General features: G+C 44.2%; 1 protein-coding gene across 3 annotated transcripts in view; it reads right to left on the bottom strand.

The window, feature by feature from the left end:
* Positions 1–341: 341 nt before the first annotated feature.
* The window catches only part of usp6nl (USP6 N-terminal like), a 73,403-nt gene continuing 55,555 nt past the window's right edge, over positions 342–18,189 (bottom strand). For all 3 annotated transcript variants that reach the window (XM_041963885.1, XM_041963884.1, XM_041963883.1), the window contains 10 exons: positions 16,849–16,929; positions 11,780–11,887; positions 10,594–10,703; positions 10,097–10,145; positions 9,673–9,793; positions 8,487–8,581; positions 8,016–8,081; positions 6,811–6,910; positions 6,576–6,728; positions 342–2,439 (listed from right to left, as the gene is read on the bottom strand). In XM_041963885.1, coding sequence (XP_041819819.1) covers positions 848–2,439; positions 6,576–6,728; positions 6,811–6,910; positions 8,016–8,081; positions 8,487–8,581; positions 9,673–9,793; positions 10,097–10,145; positions 10,594–10,703; positions 11,780–11,887; positions 16,849–16,929 — 2,475 coding nt within the window. In that variant the 3' untranslated portion in view covers positions 342–847. The remainder of the gene's footprint in view (positions 2,440–6,575; positions 6,729–6,810; positions 6,911–8,015; positions 8,082–8,486; positions 8,582–9,672; positions 9,794–10,096; positions 10,146–10,593; positions 10,704–11,779; positions 11,888–16,848; positions 16,930–18,189) is intronic.

Raw genomic sequence — 18,189 nt, 5'->3', positions numbered from 1 at the left:
AGCAAATCAAAGGGCTTAAAGCCATCAAACAAAAATACATACATACATATATATATATATTATTAGCCCTCACAAATTAGCTGTCTATTTCTTGAGTTTCTAATCAGGTTGGAATTGAATCAATAACTTCACTGGCCTCATATGTGTAAATACCCAATGTACTGTACTTCATGTGTGAAAGAGAAATGAATTGCACATCAGTTAATCAGGAAGGAATATTATCACTGAAAAGTTCAAACTAGAAAATAAACCCTGCTCTTTCTACAGTGGAGGTGCTTCAGAATTGAAATGGAAATCAAAACTTACAGTGATCCGTTCCTCACTACTTTCTAATTCTGTCCTTGGACAGAGAATTATTTCGTCTCTTTGAAAAACAGTATTCACAAGCATATAGAGTAACTCGATCTCTAATGTAAATATCTGGAAGTAACATATAAAAAAATAAAGGTGGAAAATTGATCAGTTTTGTTGTCTCAGGAGAATATTCCCCTGCTACTGATAACAACTCAGCATATTAACAAAAAAAATCCACTGTACATATCAGACTCTAAAAGATATATACTGTCACCTCTCGTTAACGATTTACATCCAAAAATAAAATAAAATCTTCAGTCAGATTTTTTTTCTCTTTTTAAAGTGATCAGTAAAAAACGTCAGAGGCTGGTGTGTCCTGCAGCGTTACGATGCAGCATGACAGTCAGAAGGTCAGTACTTTACACATAAAGAACAACAGAACAGAAACAAAACCAGGTTCCTAACAAAGCTCGGACTACTGCTCGTCTTTATCACAGTGTCAGTGACTACACCTCAGTTTTTTTCAGTGTCTCGCCATTTGTCTATCATCTGATCACAGCAGCATGGACTCCTGCATGGCAAACGCCTCCTGTGTGTGCCTGTAGTGTGGTCCTCCAAACAGCTGGGGGAGCTGGTGCCTTATGACGGGCTGCTGCTCCTGGAACTGTGTCTTGTAGTGAAGCAGGCTGTCTGGGTTGTCTGGAAAAGTGAACTCTTGAACGGGAGACATTTGGGCTCGCTGGAAGCTGGGGGAGCGTGGCATCCCACCGGGGGATTTAGGGGGCAGCTCATCATCCAGCGCCCACGGCAGCCCATCTACAGGCCGCCGAGGCCCGCCCTCTGGCAGGTAGTGTGGGTTCGCCTCGCCTCTCCGATGCCCCTCAAACCTGTAGTCCACTGGAGCATAGACCTGTGTGGTGGAGGTGAGCTGTTGCAGGTAGATGGGGGTGGAGCTCCCCTGGGTTTCCAGCTGAAGGGAGTGTTCTGGGGGAGGCCTGGTGTTACGGGGGTGGTGGGTGGAGCTAGGTGGCGGCTGCCTGCGGTAGGTGGTTAAGGAGTTGTTCATGAGAGCCTTCTCGGGGCTGTTTGTCTGCCGCTGGGTGGTGGCATACGCTCGTTCCCCGTACGCCACGCTGGAGGGTGGGGTAAATCGGGCGGGCGGAGCATATAGTCTGTCCTCTCCGCTGTGGTCCAGACTCACACTGTAGGCGGGATGGAGGATGGGAACCTCCGTTGTAGTTCTGCCTGGGGAGTGCTGCTGGGGAGGGGTGTGGTACTGACTATGGCTGCCTGGGTAGCTGGCCTGGACCCCTGCTGGACTGTTGTGGGAAAATGGAGGTGGCAGAGGGTGTTTGGCCATCCTGGGCCCTGATGCGATGGAGACAACGCTCCCAGTCAGGCTGGGTCTGTGACTGGGGCTGCCCTGATGGAGGGACGATACACTGAAGGGCGTCTCACTGCGAGGGGTCCTCATTCTGGACGGAGGTTTCTCAAGCTCCAGGATCTCGAAATTCTGCTCTGGCAGCCCTGGTACGTTGTCGTACTGAGAAGCGTTTGAGCCTCGGTTGGAGCCGGAGACGAAGCCCTTGCGGTGGGGCATAGCACTGTCTTCTGGGCTGGAAGGGGCTGGTGAAGCCCCTCGGCTCAAGTGGACCTCCCGGGCTGCCGCCGCTTTGACTTCTTCCAGCCTTGTCTCAGAAGGTTTGAACCAGCGGGGAGTGATGTCTCTGTGTGAGCTGGAGGCTGCGTTGGAGTTGTGGTTGGCGGTGGCGTGGCTCTGAGGCTTCCTTCTATCCACTGTGCTGAGCTGTGGTGCAGGGGTGGAGGCTGTGGGTGGCGTTACTCCCCTGTCAGGCGTTGTGGAGGTGGACTGCTTTTGCTGCTCATTGGGGATCTCCCCTGATCCCCTGGAGCGGACGTCCCTCCTGTCAGCCTTGTGGTGACGGATCTTTTTCTCTAGTGAGTCCCGGCGTGATCGGCTGGGGGGTCGACTGTCCCGCTGACGGTCTGGTACAGGACCTGGCTCCCTGGGAGGCTCGGCTGGCTCGGCGTGGCTTTGACCGTTGGCCACATGGTTCACCCCTGCTGCCACCAGCTCAGGAGGAAGCTGCCCCAAAGGCTTCTTGGGAAACTCTTCTTCTTTACCTGCAAGATCAGAATAGAGGAAACGCATTACAAAACCATCAGGACACAAAACAGTACGGCGATGGTTTAACACACTGTGTGGCGCTGATTCACATCAGATGAGGAGTCACAACAGGGACATGGATTCATGCAACACCACTGCCATAGAGAGGTAAAAATAAAGGAGAATTACATTCATGACGACACGTAATCACATCTCCACAGGCAAAGAGCAAAGGACAGAAAAAAAGCATCAGAAATACTGTTTGATATCAATCCCCGTCTTGCTGGAGGGGCTCAATTAGGAAGTGACACTCAATTGAGTGGTCTCTGAAATTATGAGTTTCACTTCATTTCATTAAACTGCACTTAGCTGCAGCAGGAGCCCCAGACTGGAAAGGTCACACAGAAATAGTTCATGATTAATGAACCGTGTTAAATGTACTGAGACTCGTAAGAACGAGCATTAAAGCTGCAGACGTTGTTCTCCACTTGCACCAAAGTTACTATTCTACAACCAGTACATGTTACAAGTATTTGACATTAATACTTAAACTTACTGCTTTGTCAAAAAGAAATAAAAGGTACAGTAGACAGGAATGTACACAGTGTGCAGACACAGTGGTGGTGACGCTGGGTGTTGTTGAGGACTGGAAGGGAAAGTGTGATCAGAGTCAGGAGACTGCAGCTGGAGGAAGATGAAGTGCTGTGGGAGTGCTCCAGGAAGTGAACTTTTTGGCTCTGAATCCACTAAAATGTCTGTCGTTTATCCACTGACCTTGGCCTTTTTCCTCCTGTGAAACTAACCTCAACTACCTCATCCACTTCTCCCTCGTCAAGTTTTTCTGATTTAGATCAGTTCATGTGAAATAAGTAAAAGAAATTGGAGTATATTTGTCAAACAGCTGGCTAAAATGATTTCTTGAAACTGAAAGAGCAGTGATGCAAAGTGCTGTTTGTAGCACCAATTTAATACAGTTTTGTGTCTTCTTTCAGAAGTCCTTGCTCACTGGATACTGTCCCGTCCTTCATACAGGTAAACAGACCCAGTCACAGCTCCTGAACACACTTTTATAAATAGTACCTACGTAGTTTACTCTTCCTCTGAATCTTCCAAATGAAATGCTTCAAAGCCTTTAATGAGTGACCTTCACAAGCATGTCCACTAAGATTTTAGTCTGTTATTATTACTGAGATATGATATCTGTATGGAATTTACTTTGCTGAAATACAAACAAGAGTTTTTGGTTGAAATTAATGTTTAGAACCTGTAGCTAGAACCTGAATACATGCAGCATGACAGTTTTTTATTCCAGAAAATAGAAATGCAAATAATTTCCCTGTACTGTTCAGTAGAAATTTTAATTTCAATTTGTACCTTAAACAATTAATTTTTTTCTTTTTGAAGGAAAACTGGAAAAGGAATCAACTTTATCCAAGCAGATTAGCTTTAAGACCATTGTAACTTCAATACATTCACCACATTACGTAGCGACGATGCTACTTAGATGTTTTTTCATAACGTAATGGCTAAAAAGGCAGAATTATAGCTATGTTGAATGGAAATGTAGCTTCAAAACCTAGACAGGGACCAAGAAATGTTGATCAAATATTTAGAACTGACACAAATAGTGTGGGATGTGTTTACTTTTCCTTCAGTATTTATTTCACTTATTGAACTACAAATAGGAACAGAAGACTTCGCAGGTACGCGTGTGTTCTCGCTGGTTTAGGTGAACTTCCTCTAAAGCATACAAGTGTTGTTGGAATCGAATATATTTTATTTTGTCCTCCATCTTCCTTTACTTCATTACTAAGCTGTTCGAGGCCACCATATTGGCAGTCATTAGTACAGTTTATATTTTACACAGCTGGAAAGAGGAAGTAATTTCAGTGTAGTGAGGGGGTGTTTCACACCATCAGGAGTGCAGTCTGTAAAACAAAGAGACCTGCCTAACCTCGCCTCGAGGAGCTGCTTTTACACCGTGTCAGTATAAATGCTGTTCTTCCTTTCATACAGAAATCTTCAGGGGGTGGTGTGTTGAACAAGCCACCATCAGTGTAAAGATGAGAAAAGGCTGCTTTGACAGGAATCTTCCTCCCAAACAGTCTTATGGTGTTATAGTTTCAAGCTTTAGACAGTGTGCAGCAGCTTTTCTTACTTTTGTCCTGAAGGGACAAAATGATGAATATCAGCGTAAATTATGAGTCATTAGTGGTCTCCAAAGTCAATAGTCCATACTGGCCTAAATTCAGTTTTTGCAGGGGTTCATGACAAAGAAGAACTGAATCCAGACACTGATTCTGTAACTGCTACGTAAAGACAAAGGAGACAAAGCCAGTCTAGGTCAGAGATTCATCCAGCTGGTGTTTGCACAGAGTAAACTGCACTGCAGTGGTGGTTTGGAAAACAGCTGAAACTACACCTAGTGAAGTTCACAACTACAGAGCCATAAAACCACTGTCATTTCTCACAGTTCAGCCAACAGAGATACAAAAACGCAGATTAAAAAATATCCCCGCGCACACAAGCAAATGTGGCAGCAGATGGTTGTTCAAGTAGACGTTAAACAAAAGCCTGCAGTGTCGGGAAAGTGGCTCATTATCTTGTCAGCAGGCAGGGAAACGAACAGACAGCTACTGTTATAGTTGTGTGGGCTCTGGAGGAAAGAAAGGAAAGTTCTGGTTCCTTCCTTCTTCAGCTGCAGTATTAAAGTCAAAAATATTTCCAAAAAAAGTGGCTGCTGCTGGTTTAGAGGACGAAACGGCCGATGACTAAATACAGCAGGAAGACGGCACGGATAAACCGAGTGTAGATCCATTCATTAAATTTCTATTTTCCATTATATTTCTGTGACATACAACAACCCATCTTTATGAATTTAAGTTTGTCTTTTGAAGACTACTATGAGCTGCAAGTTGTACCCTGTAACCTTTTTCTTATTAGGCTGCAGGTTTAGTCAATATAAAGATCAGCTGTTGGTTAAAACTGTGATAGATGGCTAGCAAAATATGAGCGATCAATCAGACTTTGATCTGAAAAACAGTTCCCAGTTAAAACAGTATCCTGCAGTTCCATTAGTTACCCACCAGAGGGCACATTGTGTCACCTGAAAGACCTTAATGGGCAGAGGTGAAAGTTTCCGATAGCAACCCTTCTGGAATCAAAGCATGGGAATAAAAGATAGAAAAAAAAAACAGAAGGTACAAGAGGAGAGCCAGCCACTGCAGGACTCCACTGAGCACTGAAACAATGCGTCTGAACTGAATTCAAAATATTATGTGGGGGATAAAAAACTGCTGGAAGACTAAGAAAAACCGGAGTGCTGTTGGACAGGCGGGAGACAGACAGGACGGACGGACTGAGGGACAGATGGACAGAGACATGGAGGGGGAAGACCAGTCAGGATAGCCCACCGGTTACTGTTGTAGGAGGGAATGTGGCCCCCACTCACGGCCACACTTTTGTTGTTGCTGGCTAACATCGTTTGGAAGAAGAGGGAGAGAAGGCAGATTAATGAGGAGACAGAGCAAAAACACAGACTGCTAACACGGCTACGAGCTAAAGGACAGCAGGAAGACGCAGTACGCTGCGAGAGAGCCGTCACACCTGAGGGCCGTTTGGTTCACGGACAACTGAATATAAAAACAACAACCAGTGTTTCTCCAAAATTTAAGGATTATTCCTTTTCTCCAGGACTAATCACTGACTTTCTAAAATCTCATGAAGTAGTGAAAATCACAGCTTCATAAAGCCCACAGTGATGACTTTAAATAGCTTTTTTTTTTGTCTGAACACCAAAAGATTCAGTTTATAGTTATATGTTACAGAAAAAAAACACTATTTCTTTTACTTTTACGTGATAATGTATTATGAAAAGTGATTAGGGATACTGAACCTAATGATAATAACTACTGCTTAAAATACTTGTGCATACTTTAATTGTATTAGCCGAGATAAATGGCTTCGTCTCAGTTCTGCATACACTGTCAGAAATTGCTTCATGTTTTATATCAGATTTGTAGTAACACGTGAATACGAGCAGAGCAGTATATTGGGTTGCAGCCACATCACCACTGGACCAAAAACAGTCAAAATGTCCCTCTTGGTATTCCAGCTGGTTTTGCTGTCTACGGGCTTCACGCTGTAGCAGTACCTGGTGCGGGCAGATCCAGCTTTGCCCTCCTGAGCTCCGTCATGGACGCCTGTAGCTGCTCGATCACAAAGTCGTCCTCGAAGAAGAAATCTTTGGACAAGGTCGCCTGCAGAAACTCCACCAGATCCTCCATGGACAACTTCAACAGGTGCTCTGTAAATCACACACACAGATCAGATTTGTTGTTTGGGAGCTGGACACCGCTGCTGTCACTGTGTGGAGTTAACAGTCTTACTCTTGTGCAGTTTGAGGATGGTGTAGGACATGGCAGGCAGCAATCTTTCACCCTCCAAGATGTAGATGTCCCAGATCCTGAGGGTGAGGGTGAAGGGAGTCTGGAAACAAATAGAACAGAAGGTCAGGAGATCATCTCACTGGTTTCCCTGAAGGCTTCTTGTGGACTGATAAAATGCTTTAGCTCACTTTGCCCAGAAGCCATTAGGCTGGTTTTACACATAGACCATATAAAACATGGACGTAGCTTCCATGACGTCATCCACAGTTTTCAGAAGAGCCATTGTGAAGCTCAGTGACACCGGCTGTCGCTTGTCTGTGCCTGACTCCACCAAACTCCCGTCTAATCCAACAGTGAGCAAAGAGGTGGAGTGTGGTTGGAGACTGAAGGCTGATAGTTGAAACCTAGCGGCTAGCTGTCACCAAGGCACAAAATTATTCATAACTTTAAGTGAGTGATGTGTATAAAAATTTACCCGTGTATAGTTGTCATGAACAGGCAGATTACTTAAAGAGGCCAAAATCATTTTTTATACCAGACAGTAAATGTTTATTTCTGCTGTAAAGTTTCACATTTTAATATGGAGGTCTATGGGGATTTACTCACTTTTGGGGCCAGCTTCAAGTGGCCATTCGAGGAACTGCAGTTTTTGGTGCTTTTGCTGTGGCTTTATAGCTATATCTTTTTTTAAAATTGTTAACAAATCCCATGAAAAGACCAAAACCAACACACTTTCTTCAATAGTTTGTGACTTCTCTATTCTGTCTCTGGCTCTCAGACTGAAGCCTGTCGGTTCCTACAGAACATTTAAATCTAAATAAAAAATGCTCAGTGCTTTAAGAGCTCTGTTGTTTTTAGCAAGCAGACGGGAGGCATTTGTCGTGGACCTGTAAGTTGTCAGCTCATTGTTAATTTTGGTCTTTTCATGGGATTTGATGACAAAAAAAGTAAGCTTTCACATTTCCTTCAGTGCAGACTGGACGTTGTTTTCTTCCTGATTGCAGCTGGACAGCATGCTTTTATTTGCCAAATAACTGACCAGAGAGCATTACTCCAGTGTGAGGAGTGGATTTTTGTCACATGAGGGAGGAATCACTTGACACTAAACATTAAACATGTCAGACTGTGGGAAGCTTAGAGAAATGTTCCCATCGCCCCCAAAAAACAAGAAAAAACAAGGGCGAGCTCGCCGTTCATGTACTCACTCTGTCCAGGAAGCACTGGAAGAACCACTTCATGGTGTAGAGACTGGTAAACACCTCTTGGCTGTCCTGCAGCAGCACAAACAAACCCAACAGAAAGTCTATTCAGCGCTCTGAGTGGGAACGTACCGCTCAGTGTGCCTTGTAAGAATAACACAGCGGCAGAAGCAGCATCAGCTTTGGTGCTGATGATGAAATAGAAATGAGTAAAAATGTGAGCTTTGTTTGTCTTCTGTATGTCCAGGAAACAAATCACACAAGTATATTCACCACGTTTTCACACAGACGTCATATTATTCATCAGATTATTACTGCTTAGTGTATTAAGTAATACTAGTGAAAGTACAGGAAGTAATGTCAGTCATGTAATAACAGAATCTGGACCGATGTTTTATTTGTGGGATTATGAGCAGCGGTTGCATTATTCAGCACTTGTTTCATTATTAATTGCTGCAGCAGTGTTGCGTGTCTCACCAGGTGCTGCTTCAGTTTGGGTATCATCTTCTTGAGGATGCGGTCGTGGTGCTCCTGGAAACGCATCAGCTTCGGGAAGCCGGGGACAAAAAACCCTGCAGGTGAGGACAGAAGGGACGGCCCGGTTAACTGGTCTGACTCGCATCTTAATGTGCAGCGTGTCGCAGTCTTTTCAGCCTGTCCTGCAGCACATGCTGCTTTCAGGCATTAATGATAACAATGTTCAGATGCTGCAGTTGAGCTTCTTGATTTCAGCAGCTGTAAGAGCTCTGTGAGTCCACGTCTCCTTATTTGGTTGCACATGAGCCACCTGGTGCTAATCTCCTCACACATATACAGTATGGACATGTACGTGTCTGTGTGTTTATATTTTTGGGGGACAGTTTAATACCTTTAGTCAGGGTCTTGTTGAAGAATAGCCAAATGAAGGGTTTGATAATCATGGTGAGAAGACTGTGCGCCTCCTAATCTTCTTCAGAGCCACACTGTGTGTCCACTGGATGCAGCTGTGTTGTGTTTTGGTTGCACCACGTTCTCGGTGTTTTGTATTTGTTGCCGCTCTGTGTGTACTAAACTGTGCAGTATCCGTATTTCCCCTGTGCAATAATGTGAATTCAACAACTGCCTGCTTTACTCATTGTATTGTTTCCTTATTTATCCCCTTTGCTGCTGTAACACTGCTGTGGGATTAATAAAGGATTATCTTCTCTAAATGAAAACTACTGCTGCCTTCCTGCCTCCTCTTCTTCTTCGCTCTCTCACTACTTACTTAAGAAAAAAAAAAATCTAGTTAACAAAAAGTCCCTGCAAAGTTCATTAGAAGCTGTACATGTACATGTATGCATTAATGAAAACACACCTGTAAATATTCCATTTCTGATGAGAGCTCCCTCTAAATCTAACACACTGGCCCTTTTAAGCACATTTACAAATGAACGCCATGTTTCATCAGAAATGCAGAAATAGACCTGAAGCACTGAGATATCTGAGCGGAGGAAAGCAACAAGTGACCAGCTCAGGTCACGTGACCTGTAATGTTGACACATCAGCTCGAACGGCAGCAGATGGTCTCACAACCACAACACAGCCGCACCCGGCGGACATTGGCTGTAAAACCCGGAATATGCTCCAAGTGATGAAAACTGTGATGAAAACTTGGCCGTGAAAGTGAGTTTCGACGTGTTACCGTGCATGGCGTGCTTCTGCCCGGACAGCAGTTTGACCAGAGCCCAGAAGGCGTCCTCTTCGTTCATGTAGATGAGCAGCAGCGCTGTGATCTGACTCATGCCCTGACAGTAGCCCACCTCCTGCAAACACACACAGTCAGAGTGATGAAGAGGAGTTGATTCCTTGCTGGGAGCTCTGTTTTCTTCATATGTGGGGCAACAAAATCAGTCCTAAAATGTAGCGTTGGATTAGCTTCATCAGTTGCTTCTAAATAAATGAGACCTTTTCGAAAGTGACAGCCAGAATGTTTTTATCTGCCTCGTTTATTTTTGATGCCGGGACCTCCTGATTAATCGTTACCCCTGAGTTCTGCAGGTAGTGGGAGTAAAAAGGCACGCAGAGTAACCTCGCAGCTTTCTGCAGACTGAGTGTGAACGACTCACCGTGTTGTACATGGAGTAGGCCGTGAGGACGTGGAAGAGCGCCTGCTGCCTGCGAACACAAACACAGAACTACAGTTACCACAAAACCCTGAAAATAACCCAGAGTTTGGAGCCAGGACGGTAATTCATAGTTCTGTGTTGTGACAGCTCGGACGTCCACGTGTACGGCCTGGAAGCTGCACGTCGGCCTCTCAGGTGTGCAATAAAGAAATGTTATGTAAAGTAATTAAAGAATGAATATGTTTCTTAATGTTAAAGTATCGTCAAACAGGTGCACTTCCTGCAGTATGAGAGCTGGTTGCTGATTCTCTTTGGCTCAAAAATTAATCACAGACATTTATAACAAAGCAGAAGTTCAGACACAGAAAAGGGGACCTGAGTCCTCTCACTTCCATATCAGTATCTGCTGTTGTTGTTCCTTTTTTAACGAGCTCTATTGTTTCATATGAAAGTACAGGGTGGCTGTTGACGCAGCGTCGTATCCTGCAGATACCCACTTGACATCGTAGCGATGCATGAACATGATGTGGTCCCTGTAGGTGCGGTTCACGTCCAAGTCGATCTGCCGGATGTCGGGGGAGACTCCTCTGGCTCTGGCCTTTAGCTTCTGTCGACGAACCAGCAAACACAGAAAGAATAAGAGCAGACATCAGGGATGGGGGAGAAAACAACTCAGCATTTAAACTGTCCAACACGCCCTACTTCATGATGAAACATCTTCCTGAGAGCTAAATCGAGTCTCCAAAAGAAAATGTGAAAAAATGCTTGTTTCCATCCACGGCTGTTATGTGATTATTAGGAGTCGGTTCATTAAGAAAAGCAGTAGGTGGCGCCAGTTCAGCCGGAAAATAATTCTACCACTGCAGAAGAAGAGACAAAAAGAGCGGCAGTCGAACCTGAAAGGGTGAAAAAGTGATGTTTCCTGTATTAATGTGAGGAAGGTTTTAATCTGCAGAAAGAGATTCAGCATCAGAGCTTAATTTTGAAAAACCACCTGAAGTGGGTGGAAAAACTTTTATTTCTAAAGCAATACTTAAAAATGTGCAGGAAAATACACTGATGGATACGTCCAGGTGAAAAAACAAACATCTCGTACACAGCGAAACGTTTTTCGACCAAATATTATCGAGTCTGGAACAAATAAACTAGAAAGGCTGATTTATACGAGCAGTTCTGCTCCTCAAGCTTCAGTTCAGCCAAACTGCATCTCAGCTCAGCTGGTTTTGTAGAGCTGAAATTAAACTTTACAGCAAGTTTTCCACCTGGATTATATTCAGCGAACAGTTCAGATGAAGTTTTAGGTTTCTAGTGTGAGAAAACTGTTGAGGATTAATCTGAATTGAACTTTACGTGCTCTCGTGTGCTTGCTTGATGTTATTTTGGGGCAGAAAGTTTAAAGCACATGAACAGACTGATGATGAACAATAGATGAAATTGATTATTATGGACACAGCTTCCTGCTCACCAGCCAGAAACAGTCTTTCGTACTTTATATTTTCCACTTTGTTTGCCGTCTGCACCCTCAGCTCATAATTACAATAGTTCCACACAGCGATATATTGATCCTGCCAGCTGAACTTTCTAATGAGAGCAGAAACCTCCTGCAATAACTCTGCAGCTCACTGAAATCAAATAAAGCTAAGGTGGCTCGCGCTTTATTAAGCTGAGATCCCGACGCCGTACCTCGTAGAAGTCTTTCTTCTCCTCCTTGATTTTGGGAATGTCGAGCAGCAGACACCACACCTCCCCCCGGAGCTGCAGGGGGATCCCCTTGTAGATCCTCCTGACCAGCTGGAAGGAAACGGACAGCAGGAGGTCACTGTTAGAAACGGCCTTCAAAGGGGAGCGAGCCCACAGACGCCTCGACGTTTACGGCAGAGCAGAGTCCAGCAGGCCTTTCGCCGAGCGTCAGACCACAGCGGCTTCCCCTGCGACAGGTGATCCCGCTCCAACCGCGAAAACAAGTCCTGTGGTGTGCGAGCGGCCGATAATCCTGCGAGAGACTCAATCTCAAAAAATCACAGATAGTCAGAACGAGCAGCCAGAACTGAACTGAGCCCTGCAGAGATCTCTCATGTTCAATAATAACTTTTTATAGTTTCTTCCAAACATCTTGTCATGTCTACTGAAAGAAAACTCCATAAATCCAGCTCACTTACTAATTAATACTTGTTTTACATAATCCAGACTACATTATTACTGTGTTCAGTATTTCCTGTCTGTACCATCTTTCACTCTGTTGGTGTTCTGCAAAGTCATGTTTATGTCTTGAAGCATGAAAAGCACATTTAGTGTCATACAGCGATTTGGTTTGTTATTGTTCCTGCACATTTTCCTCCTGTCAGCATCCAGTTATCACTGCTGCTGTGATGGATTCTGCAAGAAATAACTGATTTCGTACGTGACAACTTAAGTTTAACGTTATTTCAATTTCCAGGTGTTTTACCTGCACGTGTAGGACCTTGTAAAAAGCTAAAAATAGTCAAGTGTTAACGATCCTTGAGTTCAACTCATTTGATCTGAAGAATGTGGCTCCACTGATCCTGGCTCTGAGTTATCTACATGAATTAACATTAATAACTGATATAGAACCTTTTAAAAACAAATGATGGCGTGCTTAGAGGTCACCGTAACACTGTAAGAAAGTGGAAAACACAGTCTGATGTGCTCAGAGGTTGTTGCTGCAGGCCACAGAGATGCAGTCGGAGCCTCCGGCTGCTGCCAGAAGCGATTCTGAATAGAGGAACCATCAACCGAGCTGCTCTCATCCCGTCAAAGATACAAACAGCGTATGCGTGAATGTAGTCGGCGCTCTCCCCGAGCAAAAGCAAAGGGCTCTGGAAGGTGAACCACGACCATCTGGCTGGACAGGCTCCAGGAGAGAGAGTCAGAGAGACTGCTTCGCATGCAGAACAGTCCGAAGTAATTCAGCGTCCACAAAGAGACGGAAAACCGGTCGGACTGCCGCTGAGGAAGATTAAGTCTTAAAACCCAAACTGCTGGAGCAGCAAAGCTAATCGCAGCTGCGTCTGCAGCTATTAAAACCCGCCCGGCCGGAACAGTTACACGGCAGATATGGGAGGTGTCGGGACTGTAAATGTGCGTGTTCGGAGGACACGAATGAAAAGGACGGTCCTGCCATGAGGGTTCTGTATTCACCAAACATCCTGTGGCTGAAAGAAGCTCCTGCCTGGAGTTCAAATCAAAGTACGAACTATAGGAGAAAACAGCGATAAAACTACCTCCTACGTCTGTCCACACGTCAAGAGTTTCAAACCAGGAAACACTTCCATGTACAGACGTGTGGCCAGATCACATGTCTGAGCCTCCGGTCTGGATTTATTTTCCAGGCCCAACCCTCATCCAGTCCTGAAGCAGGTGGCAGAAGAAGAAGATCTTTTGCACTTTTGCAGGTTAGTTACAGCAGTTTAGCGAACGTTAGCGTTAGCTAACAGCTGTCCGTAACACAGAAGAAACATGAATTAACCGTATTCACAAACTGAGTGAGACGAAGGTTTAATGGTCTGCGCGGCCTGAAACTGAAATGATGGTCAACAGTTCATTAAAATCATCACCAGCTGCTTTAAATCCACTAATAAAGCTGATTCGACCTGTTTCCTGGTGAAACTGGCGGACTTTGTAGGACGACCTCGTGAAAGAAGAAAGATCTGTTAGCTCTAGAGCTGCAACACTGAATCAATTAAAGCTTCACAAACGTTGTGACTTTATGCTCATCTGTCGAGTCTGAGCTGAATATCTGCAGGTTTTGGTCGGACAAACGAAGACACGTGAAGGCGCCACATCGAGTGTGTGATGCACATGATGTGTGTGTGGTCGCGGCTTTTCTCTATTAAAAGGCAGCGTGTTGTGTGTGTCATCTCAGAATTAATGGCGTTTGGTTGTGTGTGTGTGAGTGTGTAAAGTATCTAAAGCCTACACTCCATCAACCTCTACCACCACACATGGGACTCACTAGTTTCTAGTGCAACAGCCTTGTAATTAAGCTCTGATGAGCGAGTCAATGAGCATCTGTTAGACTAATCATCCTTTCAGAGAGTGTGTGTGTGTGTGTGTGTGTGTGTGTGTGTGTGTGTGTGTGTGTGTGTGCGCACTTGAACACGTGTGTCAACATTTACATTCCTGTGAATCTGCAGTTCTTTGTGTTTACAGTGTGCAGATATACAGATCTGTTTGTAAAGGAGCAGATTAAAGGCAGCAAACCTGCTCCTCTAGTCTGGTTTATATAAACCCTGAAGTTAAGCTTGACCTGAAGACTGGATGAACCTCACTTTAAAGGACCAGTGAGGCGGAATGTGGAAATTAATGCTCATAATCATGTTTTCATTCACTCACCTGTGGTTCCCTCTGGGGGACTGTGGAGCCCCCAGAGGGAACCACAGGTGAATCAGCTTTGTTAGCATGGAAGCTAACTTCAGGTAAAGCTGCTTATTTACTAACCTAGACACAACTAGTCTCTCATAGATAGACCTTTCTCCACAGCGCTGCAGTCTGGCTGCACTCACGATCAGTCTGATAGAGGAGGAAAAACTCTCTGGCTCGTTTGTATATCTTTCAACCAATCACAGCTGTCGTGGGCGGGGCCAAGCGCAGGATTTCTATGGAACATTTGCACTTGGGGAGGCGAGTCTTAGCATCAAAATGGCTAAATCCCTGCAAAAGGTAGGAAGAAAGGTAACAGCTGCTAACCGTTAGCGAGCAGGTTAGGGTAACTTGCCATGTTGCTAGCTTGGATGTTGTCGTTTCCCATAGCGACAGGGAACTTCCACTAAGCTGCATCCAGCAGCAGCTACTGAACAGCTAGCCGGTGGTCACCACATCACCGAACGTCCAGCACCAGAAGAACTCTGCACCACTTTCTGCTGCGATCTGTTAGCTGTAATGATGAAAGGCGCTGCAGAACTGACCCTGCTTCATTATCACTGTCGTGCTAAACACGACGACCTCCAGCCGAATTCGTCATGCGTGGTGCGAGGGGGGGAAAAAGGCTGCTGTACATCTGCTCAGCTCTCTCTTCCTACTGCGGGCTAAATGTTCTCAGCAGCTGGCAAGTGAGGAAACAAAATAAGAGACATATCGAGTGTGACCTGTTTCCTCCTGAGCTGAAAGCACGCCACTGACTGACGAAGAGGAAAAGAAATATCCCTGAAGCTTTAAAGAAGAAAGAAGCAGAGGAAGAAGGGAGGAGGAGGAGGAGGAGGAGATGGAGTGATGCGATGGAGGGAAGGTCTAAACACTCCTCGGTGTCCTTGGCTGTGAACATTTCTTTGAAAACAAAGAGGAGGCAACGCCAAAGAATGAGTCTCTGTGCGCGCTCAGTGCCAGCCATGAGTGCATTTCACATTTCAAAGCCCTACACACACACACACACACACACACACACACACACACACACACACACACACCAAATCCCTGCAGAAACCAAACATACAAATGAAGGACATGGTGAAGCGCTCCAGGCAGCACCACAACACCACCTGGACCTGCACAAGCACTGATGAAGGCGGCCATAACTGATACCTGCCCCGCACTAATGGTGCTTGTGGGAGGTGGAGGAGAGCGAGACACTCCTCTACATCTGCTGCCGACAGGACGACGGCAGCAGAGGGCACAAAGACTCCGGTACGAGCTCTGTTAGTGCTGCGCGATTAATACGATCACTTATTGATTTTCATCGGAATTGCTCGTCTAATTTAGAGCTGCATTTATCAACTGTGTGTAATACAGAGTTCATGGTGGCGTGTCGGGTTGAATTACTGTCAACTATAACTCAATATCACAACTATCCTCGCTGATTACAGGATAACTTGGTGGATGCATGGAAATAAGACATGTGTGTGTGTGTGTGTGTATATGTTTATGTATATATACACACATACATACATATATACATACAGACATACATGTATGTATATATGTATACATACATATACACATACATATACATACAGACATGTATGTATATATACATATACATACATATATACACACATACATACATACTGTACATATACACACACACGCGCGCGAATATATATATATTATATATTCCTGTAGACTTCATTATGGAAGTGCAAGATGATGTTTTGAACTAATTATTGGGATAAACAGTAAAGTGAAAATATATTTCAGGTGCTCTGGTGTGAAAGATGTTGCCTGTGGTGACATATCAGCCGATGAAGATCACCAAACTCTGCACATCAGCCTTTTTTAGCTCACTGGTGTCCAGTGTGTCTGCTATCAGCTTAAAAGCATGAAGGTCAATGTGGAAACAAGAGCTGATTAATCAACTGAAGACTATTTTGATTTTAAATGATTGTTTTAGTCATTTTTAAGCAAAAACATCAAACGTTTGTTGGCTCCAGGTTTGTGAATGTGAGAGTTTGATGCTTTTGACAGTAAACTGAATATCTTTGTGTTTAAACTGTTGAGCAAACAAAATGAGACATTTGAAGAGTTTAAATATGACATTATTATCATACATTTTCTATGATTAATCGAGAAAATAACCATCAGATTAAACGATACTGAGCATGGTTGCAGCGTTAGCGCAACACTTTAACAGAAATATTTGATTTCGTTGCTCTGCTGCCCCCAAGTGGCCAAAAACATACAAATTCAGCTTTAATTACACCAAAGAAACCCAGTCTGTTGTGTGAAGGAGAGATGGAGGCGAGTGTGAAGGGGTAAAGATGGAGGATAACATGATGACAAACAGAAAAACAGAAGATCACCTTCTCGCTGTTCTTGTATTTGTCCCAGCTCTTCATCATCTTCAGCCATTTGGTGGTCCTCTCCACCTCCGTGTGTTTTTGCTGAGCGGAAAACAAGAAGTGACACATGAATATCTCCCTCCCTCGTCAGTTTTTCCGTTCGTGTGTTCGTGTCCGACGGGACTCTCTGTCAGAACAGCTCGGCGGTTAAAAAGGAACGGCTCGCCAGTGGTCGCACGCCGTCTTCAGAGGCCTTTGAAGACGGCGAGCTGCTCTAGTTTCAGCCGTCAGCAGATGTTGATCAGCTTTTCCTCTTTCGTGAGCGAGCTCGTGTTTTACAGCTCAGAAAAGCACGTTTGTCATTTGAAAACACAAATTCAGACACGTTGTGTGCTGCATAGATAATAAAGATTTTAATATCGTACACATCACTTTTGTGCTTTTGTTTATTATGGTTTCACTGATTTGTTTCCAATTTTTTTATTCAATTATAAATAAAGAAAAATGAAAACTGATTTTTAGGATCTTTTCCCAAAGAACTCAAGAAGTAAGTACAGCTGAGGTGAGCTTTTAAGGTGTGAAAGCTCCTATTTCCCATGGCACCGAAATGCAACATTTGATGTGTGTGTTGTTACAACCTGTCACAAAAAAATAATCAAACCAGAACAGATAACGACATTTTGAAAATAGTCTGAAGAGACTGAAAAAAGTTCAACACAACGTGAGGAAAAAACAACAAGGCTGCGTCTATTTTTAGTCAAAAGTTTCAGAGTTGATCTGATTAACTGCGAGAACTATTTTTAAAGTTAGAACCACACGAGTTCTTGGTGAAATAAAACGACTGCTGGAACAGCTTGAACCCGTCGCTCTGTGCTGCTGAAACAAAGACGAGGATGAACACTGACGAAGAGCGCTTGTGTAGTTTTCACTATCACATTAGTATAACTTTAATGTACTTTAGTGTGGGCCATGCCCATAATTAAAGCCGTAATATGATTTCAATGAGTGACTTATATAAAAATATTCCCATGAACAGTTGTCATTAACAAAGAAAATTAGCTGTAGAGATCAAAACTGTTTTTTTTTTATCCCAGGCTGTAACATGTTTTATTCTGCTGTAACTTTAATATGGGGGTCTATGGGAATTGACTCGTTTTTGGATCTAGCCTCAAGTGGCCATTCGAGGAACTGCAGTTTTTATTTTTCAGCCCTGGATGTTGCTGCTTGGACGCGGTGTAGAATTAAATATACACCATGATGGATACGTGGATTCACACTGTCCACTCCAGAACTGTCCACATCGTCGCTACTTTAGAGCCTTTCAAGCGTTTTCAGTCTTTCCAGCCTCCGTTCAGACATCAG

Source organism: Chelmon rostratus, chromosome 22 (genome assembly GCF_017976325.1).
Source record: "Chelmon rostratus isolate fCheRos1 chromosome 22, fCheRos1.pri, whole genome shotgun sequence".
Taxonomy (NCBI): Eukaryota; Metazoa; Chordata; class Actinopteri; order Chaetodontiformes; family Chaetodontidae; genus Chelmon; species Chelmon rostratus.
The sequence above is the reverse complement of the archived record's forward strand: the minus strand, read 5'-3'. Positions and strand labels throughout refer to the sequence as shown.